The 12121-nt window shown below is 39.3% G+C and overlaps 1 protein-coding gene across 4 annotated transcripts in view; it reads right to left on the minus strand.

The window, feature by feature from the left end:
* Positions 1-12121, minus strand: part of Sema6a (semaphorin 6A) — a 127801-nt gene that overhangs the window by 15046 nt on the left and 100634 nt on the right. For 3 of the 4 annotated variants that reach the window (XM_015488607.2, XM_048792281.1, XM_048792283.1), the window contains one exon: positions 8813-8977. The exons of the other annotated variant lie outside the window; for it this stretch is intronic. In XM_015488607.2, coding sequence (XP_015344093.1) covers positions 8813-8977 — 165 coding nt within the window. The remainder of the gene's footprint in view (positions 1-8812; positions 8978-12121) is intronic. 4 annotated transcript variants of the gene reach the window in all.

Raw genomic sequence — 12121 nt, forward strand, 5'->3', positions numbered from 1 at the left:
GGGGGGGGGGGGGGGGGGAAGTGCCACTTGGTCTATTTGAGGACCAGCACCTGACCTGTTTACCATGCTGTTTTCTTCAGTCCTTTAAAGAAAAGCCATAGGCCACAAATAGACTCTTTTCCTGGGAGGTGACAAAGAAATAATATAGTAAAAAATATAGGGTAGTACCCTGGATTACATTCTCATTTCTTTCTCCGCCTCCTCTAATTTCAAAATCTGCCCTTAATAAAATGTCTGTTATAAGCCATGCACCCCAATGTTTTAACCAAAATGACAGAGAAAGCCCTTGTTTGGAATTTAGCTTGCCTTGGGGGACTTTACCTGGAAGAAAGTTCTTAGTTTGGCAAAAAAGCATCTACCAGGAAAATATGTCAGGGATACGTAGTAACAGACACTGTAGATTCTAAATTGATGCAAAGTTCCTCTTCCCAAATTCATGGTGTATATGTAATTAATAACCTCATATAATTACATAGTCAATTTACTATATATCACCTATCAATCTCTCTACTTTTGTCCTTTCCTTCCTCCCCCGCCCCTTGGGTCCCTCTTCCCACCACCTATCATCCTATCCCCCACTGCCTGTAGCTAAAGCCAAAGCATGGCACTAAGATGACCATTTCAATCTCAGCCCCCACTCCAGCCCTCTGTTTACTTTATCACTATGGTCACCCCATACCACTTTCCCCTTTATCATCTCATGTTGTACTTTTACAGCTTTTTGTCTTGATCATGAAATTTATTTGCCATGGAATGTCCTCCCCTTCCCCTGCTCCTGAAATCCATCTTTCCTTCAGTGCTTGGTGTTCCACCCAACCCCATCAGTCACTCCCTTGACTCCCTCAGGGCTCTGCTCTCCCTTCTCTCCTTCACTTTTCTCTCAAGAATCTTTCTGCCCCAGTTAGGCAGACCACCTGTGCACCTCCCTTGCTAGGCTGACTGCAAGCTACCTGAGGGCAGGCTTATGTTGAATTCAAAACTGTATCTTCTGTAATACTCAACATCATGTTCATGTCTAGTATGTGTTTGCTGAATGTCTGTTGAATGAGTGAAGAAAAAAAGGAAAGGATTTTGTACAGCTTTCCTTGTGAATAGGGTTATCAATATCACTACTATTTTCTGGTACTTTCTGAAAGAGACCAAAAATGCATGTTGAAGAAAACTTGAGGTTAAAGAAAATTAAAGAATCAATTGTTTTTAATGGAGCTCCTGTTCAGGAACAATTTTTTTTTTTTTTCTGAGCTTTCCTCACTTAAAAGTGTCATTTGAAAACTTGATTTCAGTGATAATCTTTTAAATTACTCTTTATCACAGTACAAACACATATGTAACTTTGAGTAATCATTTCTGAAATTAAATGTGAATAATTTATTTTTTTTACTCAAACTCTGATTTGGGTTACTGTAGATTTCCAAGAGTTAAAGGGCCAATATCATCTAAAGACTATGTCTTCTATAGCTTCACTGAATAAGTTACCTGCAATCTCTTTAATGGGATTAATAGAGCAAAAAATATATAGGATACTAGGTTAAATTTAAGCTTCAGATATAAACAGTAATGTTTCAGAGAATAGTATGTCCTATGCAATATTTGGGATATGCTTACAGTAAAACTATTTAGTTTTATCTAAATATTTAAAAACGGGCTGGGGATGTGGCTCAAGCGGTAGCGCGCTCGCCTGGCATGCGTGCGGCCCGGGTTCGATCCTGAGCACCACATACCAACAAAGATGTTGTGTCCGCCGAAAACTAAAAAAAATAAATGTTAAAACTCTCTCTCTCTCTCTCTCTCTCAAATATAAATAAATAAATAAATGTTTAAAAACAGTATTCAGATGCATCTGAAGTTCAAATAAGTGGGCACATTATATTTTGTGCAACAACCCTACTCTTCTATTTCCCCACAGTGTGTTTCTCATGATTCCCACAACATTTATTTTTATTTATTTATTTATTTATTTATTTATTTATTTATTTTGGTACCAGGGATCTAACCCATGGGCACTTAGCTGTTGACACACATCCCCAGCCTTTTCTATATTTTGAGACAGGGTCTCCCTAATTTACTTAAGGCCTTGCTAAATTGCTGAGGCTGGCTTTGAACTCATGATCCTCCTGTCTCAGCCTCCCAAGATGCTGGGATTACAGCCATAAACATTCTTTATAGGCATTCAAACCTTTAGTTGGTTAAAGTAGTTTGAGTTATAAAAACAATATTGAATCTTTACAGGACTGGCATAGCACAATTTACAAATAAAAAAACTAACACTAAATTTTAAGAATCTCTAATGTTTCATTACCAACAACAGCAGCACCACCGTATACCAGATTTCTTATGAACTTTGCATGATACCTTTCCTAATGTCCTCAAAACAAATAAATGAACTCTAATTCAAAAAGGTTCTTGGAATATCAACCATCTATTCCTCCTCTTAGTGTTCCTTGCCTCTGACCATATATGTTTCTTTTCTCCCTGATTCCATTATTTTCCAATTGTTCAATGGAAGTAAGAGACCTTGCCCTTTCAGAGGACTCCCCATAAGACTGAACTCTTTCTCTGAAGTCTCCTGAAGACTGTCTTGCTCTACCTTAAATCTAAAAGAATGGCTGCCATACTATGCCTCACTGGTAAAAGCTATGCAAATCAGTGTGAGCCTAGTGTTTTGTTTTTTTGAAGTAAAGCTTGACCTATTTTTAAAAATAAAGTCAGAGTTGGCCAGCAGCATTCCTGCAAAATTTTAAACATGAATCCTGCACCCAACATCCCTCATTTTCCTTGCCTTCTTTGCCTAGAGATATATTATTGCTATAATATTGGTACGGAAGGAAAAGACCAAAGAGAAGGAGCTGAAAAATGGTTTCAGAGGGTCGTGTCCTTGCTCTGTCCTGCCAAGTTGCCTTTAGTTGTCCAGTATCTTTTTCTAAAGTCTGTTGTGTATGTTCTCTCTCTGTTCACAAAGACAGTAGTGACCATAAAGCATATTTTTTTTTTCTCTGCTTTTGTGTCTACTTGTGTTTTGTCTGTCTGGCAGTTTGATATTTCTTGGACAGGAACCATGTCTGTTTCTATGATAGCCCCAAACTTCTCATTGACATCAAAATTGCACTACAAAATGAGTGATAAATTTTGCTTGAGACACTACAGAAAACATTATTTTTGCTACAGCAATGTTACTGAAGAAATAGCAGGAAAAATTCAGTCCAAGTTTAGGTTAGGAAAAGAAGAACGCCTATTTTCCTTTCCATATTACTGTCATCAGGAATAAATTTCTCTGTACATATAATCACTTATATATGATTTGACAGGAGCCAAGAAATTATCTTCCTCATTGGGAGAACTGGGAACTTTAGAATCCCAATGCTGTAGATTTTAGGCATTGGAGGGTGTTACAATGCAAGAGTAATCAGACTCCAGTCTATTATTAACTATGTGCACTCATGAGCTGATCTCTGTCTGTTCATGAACAAAGATCACTCTGAGTGTTTGGAATTCAGCATAGGTAAAGAGTGAATGGTAGAAAAGGAAAAGAAGGGCAAAGAGTAAGGTTTGTCAAGTGAGGGAAAAACTATAGTACTAGAGTCCTTATAGATACCAGAAAAGTATCTGGGATGCAGAGATGCTGCAGGTAAGCTTCTACAATTTAAGTAATTACTAGCTGCAGCCTACACTAGGGTGCTCACTATGGGAATGGAGAAAAAAAAAATGCCAGATGCTTAACAAGCCTAGAGTGGCTAATTTCTTTTTAGTCTGAATCCATTTTTCTTTAAATTCCTACTTGACCAAACTTCCCATACTCAATCACAAAGCTCGGAAGGTTGAAAAGGAATCCGAAGAGCACAGGATGATGTAATCTCAACACTCAGACTGATGCATGCATATGCTTGGCTTTGCAGTGCCCAACCAACAGAGGGTTGAGGTCATTGACTGTCATCCTTCCGAGTGTCAGAAGGAAAGTTCTTGATAGCAGTTCTTTGTGTGTGTGTTGCGGGTAGGGTAGGGTACAGGGGATTGAACCCAGGGGTACTTTACCCCTGAGTTACATCCCCACTCCTTCTTAATTTTGAGATAAGGCCTTGCTACATTGTTGAGGCTAGCCTCAATTTGTAATCTGCTGCCTCAGCCTCCCAAATCTCTGGGATTACAGGCATGCACCACTATACTCAGCTGTTGCCTTTTTTTTTTTTTTNTGCCTTTTTTTTTTTTTTTTTTTGCTACTGGGGATTGAACCCAGAGGTGCTCTACTACTAAGCTACATTCCTAGCCCTTTTTACTTTTTCTTTTGCGACAGGGTCTCACTAAATTGCCCAGACTGGGCTTGAACTTGTGATCCTCCTGCCTCAGTCTCCTGATCTTGGTAGTAGTTTAATCTTCACAAGATCCTTTTAATTGCTTTAGACCAGAGATACCTAAACTTTACTCAGTGAATTGCTAATTGTACAAGGTTAACCATGCCAATGAGCCTCACATACCAAATTATTTACTTAAGATTTTATTTCTCTACTACCTCCTGCATTACTATGTACTTAGTATTTAAATCGTCTTTAAAATGTATTTCAAATGGAAACTTTACAACACTGACATAAATGGAAACAGGTGTCATTTTTCATAGATAGAGGGTAACTATAAAAATAGAATTAACTGAAAGTGAAACAATGTTAATTCCAGCTGGATCCAGCTCTAAGATATAGCAGCAGTCTAAAGCCCATACTCTCTTTGTCAAACAGGGGTGGTGGCAAGTTTAGGGAGCTGTTAATGATCAAGGACCAAACTGAGACTTATTCCTTGACCTAATCAAGCACACTGAAAGAGAACCACAAAAGGTAAAAAGTTCTACCACATGATTCAGTATTCCTGAAGACCATGCTGTCCCTGAGCCCCTAAATCATGAAGTCTGGAGCTGCACTTACCACTGAGGCAAGACAGTCACAGGCCACTGTACGTGAAAGGAGTAAGTAATTACCTATAGAGAGGATTGTTGATAAACTCTGTGATTCATACAATAACTAAGCGTGCTCATCATCCTTTACAGACTTTATGAATCTTACTGGAATATTATTTTCCCAACTACAAATTGCTTACACAAACAGCTTGCACATCGATTAAAACATAGTCAACATTTACATTTTGGTTTAAATTATTCATGTCACCTCAAACTCAAATTCTGTTTCTCCATGCTTTCCTTATTTATAATGGCCGTATCTTTTACCCAAATATAATTATGTGATAATACTTCACTTTAAAGATTCCCTAAATTATATAAGCATACAATTCTGGCATTTTTCAGCAAATGAGAACTCCTTTTTCTATATTTACTATTTCATCTACTTTCTGAGAGCACACAAGAACGCTATAAAACAAAATCAGAAATATGGGCTTCTCTTCCATTCAGGATTTGTGCTGTGTCCTAATGGCAGTAGTTGGGGTTTAGATTTTACATTTCTGCTACACAGCAGTCCTAGCAACTTTGTACCAGGCTAACTTCCTCCCCAGTCTTGCAGTCTTCTTGGAAATCAGTTTTATGACATTGTTACTTTTGGTAAGAAACAAGAGGCACAGGAGTGGCTATTCACTCTCAGGATTGTTTAACCTAAAAAAAGAAGCTCTTATTTCTTTTGCTGTTAGGTGTGGAATAAGCCAGATCTAAAAATAAATGGGGTTTTCTTTCTTATTTACATGTAATTAGAGCCCCTATGTAACTACCCATTACCACCTCAATAGTTATTGGATGAATAAATAATATATATTTTTAGATGTGGCCAAACCAGGAAAGAAGTAGTCAGGGCTGCATCTAATTTATCAGCTTGGTGATTAAAGGGCTGGCTCTGGAGGCTCCAGACATCGAGGGACCCAGAGATAAAAACAGAGCGGTCGACTGTGTTTTTTTACTAATGAATCCAGGGCTTGAAAGATATCAGGCAATTTTAAAGAAAAGCAGCAAGGACAAGAGACATTAGACAAGGCCAGTAGGGTAATGAAGGGCAAGGCCAGTTACTGAGAGAGAAAATTACTTCATTTTTCTATGATAATGCTTCTGTATGCTTTGCAGGTCTCCTCCTACACTTTATTAGTGAGAACTATATATACGTACAGCTTCCAAATGCTGATCCCAGTTTAGAAGGAAAGAGCCTTGGAATGTTCCATAGAGGGCAGGGGGCTTTGGGCCTATTACTGTGAAAGGGGGAGGCTAAGAACAATGGTAGCAGAAGGGGGTTAGACGGCAAGGTGCGAGCAGTGCTTGGACAGAATGAGAAGGACGCACGGGAATTAAATTAAGACGAAAGACACAGCAAGGAAAAGAAAGAAAAAGGCAAGCAAACATACTCTGGAAATGCAGAACTGTTTGGAGCACGAACTGGGGCAGACAAGGGGACCAGCCCGGGGCATCAACAGATCTGCAGACGAGAGCTGTTGAACTCATTTTGCTCACTGGCTCTTTTTCAGTGGGCATTGGACACTTGCCTCTTCCTCAGCTCGTTGGTCAGCAGACACACTTTCTGCTTAGCAGGGAAATGTAGGAATATTTTAGAAACAATTCCAGAGTATATTTAGCTTCCAAAGCTGGAGCACACAAATGTCACATTCCCATGAGACAATCGACCCAGTGAAAAGAACACCCATCAAAAGGCCATCAAGGAAACCCACGGAACTCCCGCATCCCAGGAGATGCTGCGCACACGGGTGTGACATCATTAAGGCACCAACGTCAGGGAATGAAAAGAAGCAAGGGAGTCACAGATTGGTTCAGGTTAAGGGACATCATAATGAGTCAGAAAAGGACCAAGACTTTTCCAACAGAGTAACGCCATCACCAAGTCATACCACATAGTGCTTGGCAAAACGAAAACAAAAGCTTGAAATAAATCATGAACGGTAAACAGAAAAAAAAAATAATTCAGAGCAAAATGGAAATTAAAATCATAAAAAAAATCATGGTAAAAGGAACACTCAGCTATATCTTTTTCAAATTTCTGCTTAACAAACTCATTGGCATTGCCCCATCAAACATATCATCAATTGTCAAAATCAAACTCAAATTTGACAGGGCAAGGCAAGGAGTTAATAGCACAAGAACAGTGATCATGTTAAACACCCATGCAATCACCTCTGCCACCATTGTTTGACAATATGCAGCCTGCTTCCAGCTTTGTCAATATTCACAATAAGACCCAAGAGAATGAACAATGCCGAATTTTCAAACAATCTGTCAAAGTGTTAATTGGATTCTTTGAGAACCTCCATTCCTTTGGGGAGTTAACGATTGGAGAAAATCCATGCCACCCCTCTCAGTGAAGAGTAAATTACTGCAACCAACAGCTAGATATTTGGTTGACATAGTTAGGACTTTACTGGAAAGACTGTTTTTCTAAAAAAATCACAGTGGGCAAAAACAAAGTGATTTTTACTAAGCTGTCTCTTCTTGAACACAGCCAAGACCAATACATCTGAGGTCTGGAGCCACACATCACAAATAATGGCACATGCTGGGGCTTGTGGCCTGTCAGGCAGTTTCTCCTCCATTGGTTGCTTTCTTGGGATGTTAAGAACAGAGAGGCTGGTGAGACAAAACCTGCTTTTTCTTTCTTTCTCTCTTTTTTTTTCCCTTTAAATAGATTTGAGGCAGGGTATATTAAGAGTGAAAGTCTATAGAAGAATAATAAAATCAGCGAAGGGGACATGCTCAAGAGCAAGATAAAAGGGGTTGGGTTGATCTTTACATTTTGGCTGCGGAAATAGGACAGGAGAGTACAGAGCACTCTCAGGAAAGGGAAAGCAAAAAGCATGATGAAACTTCAGCATGGGTCTGCTCAGGAAATATTCTATTGAAGTAAAGATGGAGATATGTGTGTGCAGAAAACTCTGGGAGACGACACGACAGAGACTGTCTTCAGGGGTCATGGGGGCTGCTCTGCCCTCAAAACTCACACCCAGTTTGCATGAAATTCTTGAAAACATATAGAAGTTAACAATTTTGAATGGGGGAAAACAGCTCAGCAACATAACTGGGCTTTTCAGCCTCTGATTTACAAGACTGTTTTTTGGACAAGTAAAGGCCTCTTTGGTTGCAGCTGCTACTGAAGTAGGATGTGTTACCAGAAGCAGCAAATGGCGAAAAAAGAGATGACATTTCCTGTCCGCAGTCGGGCAAAGAAAGCAAAGGAGAATTTAGGACAGTTCACAGTAGAGTCCCTTTCATTTAGCATGGCTTCCTTTCCATTTTAAATGCATAGCAATTCTACTTGATTAAATGACATATTTTTGTTTCAGCTGTTGTCCTCTGAGGGCAATTACAGTAGTCTGAGGACCACGGCCCTATTCAAATTCAGCACCATGTGAGAGGGAGAGATGCTACCAGCCAGAAAAGACTTTGTCTGGCTATTTCTCAATTCACTGATTAATGGGCTTTTACTTGGATTACATTTACTTGCCAAAGTCCGCACGACATTCCATCACATTATGGTGGGAAGAGAGAGGGTCCAAAAAAAAAAAAAAAAATCACAGCATGTGACTGAGAGGAGTGGAAAGGGATCTCTGGAGCCAGCATCTGATTTGAGCCAGGCCACACCTCTTCTGGGTGGAAGAAGCTCAGAGAAGTGTTATTTGTTTTGTGTGGTTTCTCTTTGGTCCAGAAATAATTTAGGATCAAGCCTCATATGAAGGTTGGACTGTCAGTCTTAATTTTGAGAAGTTTTCAGTAGTGGTACATTGGAGGTTCCTAAATGCTGTTTAGACTTAGCTGGAAGCAGTTACACAGTCCTCCCCGCTTTCCCCCCCAACTCTCCCCACCAAGGAGGAGGCATTTCCAAGGCCTTACCCTTCTTGTCTTGGTGATTATGGGAAGACACTGCCCCAAAAGGATCTGTGCTGTCAGGTGAATCGAACAGGTCCTTCCAGTCCGGAATTCCTCCCCTAGACTCATACCCCTCTTGAGCCGCTGCATCTGATGTGGTGGTGCTGGGCAAGAGGGAACTGGCGTGCCCTGTTTTTATCACAAATACAGTTAGGGAAAACATCACCAGAGAGACCCACATTCCCTTTGCTCAGAGGCCAGGAGTGGGCTGAGAGACTGAGGGGAAAGGGCCCTAGAAATGGCAAGGATTAATGGAGGTAATGGTGGGGGTGAGCCCCAGGAACCACTTAGTGTCTCTTCGAACACCATGGGGATAAGGATACCTCCCAATGTTGGGAGGATAAAGTGACATAATGGTCAAAGTATCTAGCACAGTGTCTGAAACTAGAGGCTGAAGAAATGTTAGTGGCCCTTCTCTGGTCATCCCCAGGGCAGCATTAAAGACAGAAAGTGTCCACCATGGGACACTATGATGGGTGAGACAGGTTTATGGTGGTAGTGGATGTATCTTTTCTATCGCAAGTAGCTCCACTGTCCTGAGCCCTTCCCATGCCGGCTGCATGGAATGTCTTGTCTTTAGCATGGGCTCAACTTCACAGGCACTCCCTGTTCTGGAAGGAGTTCCTGCTTTCCAAAGGGATCTGCCTCCACCTCTTTTTCACTAGAAAGGAGGCCTCAATTGTTATGTGTTATGGCTGTGCCTTGTGTGTTTTATTCCAATAAAGTTGGTTTCATAGTTTCATGACTTATATTTATGAGATGTTGTTTTTGAGGTCTCATTGAAATGATTCAAACCAGAAAAAAGAGAGATTTTGAGATTTAAAGTAGCCTCCCATAGGCTAATGCCAGGAGAATGGCTAGGCAGGGAGTTTCGGCAGATATAGTGGACATTTCCTGTGAACACATCTGTAGGCTCTCGCTCCATCACTGCACAAGATTGAATGCAGATTCTATCAGGTGCTTTGATCTAAGCTGTCACCATGATTTAAAGAAACCCTACTACCTATTCTGTCTGGTAGAAATGAAATATAACCACCCTGTGAATTTCTACTGGAGTCTTTGGCTTATTAAACCATTTTACCTATAGCAGTCTCTTGGAACAGTTTTTAAAAAGACATCAGGACAACTACTGTGCATGTGTAATCAGTGCCTTTGATAGAAAGTAGGGCAGATTCACAATAACTCCCAAACCTCTAGCCTTGTATGTGATCATTGTATGCATGATAAATAAATACTGAAAGAGAGATAATAATGATAAATGCATTGCATTCTATTTCCCCCCCACAATTATTATTGAATGTTGGAGTCCGGGGAGACTATAATATTGCAAATTACAGAAAACATTTAAAAAAAAATTTTTTTTTTTTTAATTTTAGGATTTTGCTTCGTGGGTAAAGCAAGCCAAGTGGCTCATCTAAGCTATGATGATTTCTCTGGAAACACCACACTTAAATACTGCCATAAAGCTTTGGTAATGTTTAAGAAGTCACTTTCTATGCAGAACTTGTGTGGCTCCCACACAGCTTCAAACATCCGCTTTGTTGAAATAGTCTGCTTCATATCCCACTGCTAAAAATATGTGCATTTAAGACTCAAGGAATGCTTGCTTCTAGACTTTTTGTTTTTATGTTTCTGAGTTTCACATCTCATCTCCTAATACTGATAAGAGAACAGGGGCAGGGAAATCAGCCTGAGAAAGGGAAACATGGAATTTCCTATATTTCCTCTTTGCTTACATCGAGGTCTAAAACATAACTTCTATTTTCCACTCCTGAATTCAAGACTGTTTTAGTAAAATATATGGCCAGCCTAAGAGAGAATTTAGCACTCAGTATAAGCAAACAATTAGAAATAGTTTTGTAGAGAGATAGGAAAAAGGAGGAAGGAAAAATCTTCCTCTCCAAGTAGCAAGAATTTCTTTTACCTGAATTGATATGCATTTTGAACACTTTCAATTTAAGTGTGTTCAAGGGGCAATTTTATGGTAATGCCATAAGTATGGTTTAGGGAGAACATTTCTTAATATGGTAATCTAGGGGAAATATATGCCTAAGGGACACATTCTCTGTAGAAAGATTTCCTGGACCATATGCTGCAAATACATGGAAAACTCATTGGTAATGGAAAGCTATGGCTATGAGAGGAAATTAATGCGGACCAGATGGTAGTTAGGTAGGAAAATGTTTTACACAAATGTGAGAAATCAGCCTCTTCTTCCTATCACTAAAGCGTTAGTCTAATACCCACCACATCTCAATTTTCTATATGTAAATCTAGAGAAACAATGTATCTGATTTATTCAAAAGAAAAAAAAAACAGAACTGCATGAGGTCTATAATCTTTTAAACTTTTGCTTGAGGATAAGGAACGCGTGCTAGTGGCGAATTAAACAATCAGGGAAAGCAATACCTGATTCTCAAAAATTTTAGAATCACCACATTAAAATATTAGGCAGCAGTCCTCAGTTTGAATCAAGATATGTGCTATTATATCCTCAAGCTAAAAAAAAAGTTATAAGGAAATCACTTATATTCCTTCTTATAATTTGATTTTAGAGGCTATATTATCCTTATGCATTGCCTAAGAGACTTTGTAACCAAAATAGTGCTACAAAAATAGGCAATCATTTGTGGCTATGGTGTTATATGTCAATAGATTTATAACCTACAATTTTGTCTTGTTAGTCCAATAAGAAAGGTCACATTTTAATCAACAGAACTTACGCTACATGACTTCAAAAACACAAAGAAATAGATATATTTAAAAAGTTAAGTTGAGCACATCACATTGTTTCTCTGTATCTACAAGTCATTGTGATTCTAGAGGTTAGAGACCCTTTGAACTACTCTAACCTATTAACAATGATTGTAGTCAAATAGACATAAAAGAAGAGACACTAAATCAATAAAGAGGGAGAGAGAAGGAAAAAAATCAGGACCCAATTCACTAAAAGGGGTACTTGTATTTGTAACTGGTTTGCATACAATTTTTGCCAATAGAAAGTTTGCATGGTTTATTGAAATGATCCTTTTTCCTGAGATGGGCATTTGTGGTTTAGGGTTTGCTGTATGGGTCTGCACTTAGCCACAGAATGCAGGACATGCAAAGGACACAGCTAGAAACAGCTTGGGTGCACTTTAGACTTTGGGATTGACTCTCTTGTCTATATTTGTGCTCATAAAAATAGCAATCTGATCTTTCCTCTGATGCTACAAATGTATCATCTAGTCCACTGCCTCGCACATACCAAATATTTGCTGGATGAGTTAATTA

Source organism: Marmota marmota, unplaced genomic scaffold (genome assembly GCF_001458135.2).
Source record: "Marmota marmota marmota unplaced genomic scaffold, marMar, whole genome shotgun sequence".
NCBI lineage: Eukaryota > Metazoa > Chordata > Mammalia > Rodentia > Sciuridae > Marmota > Marmota marmota.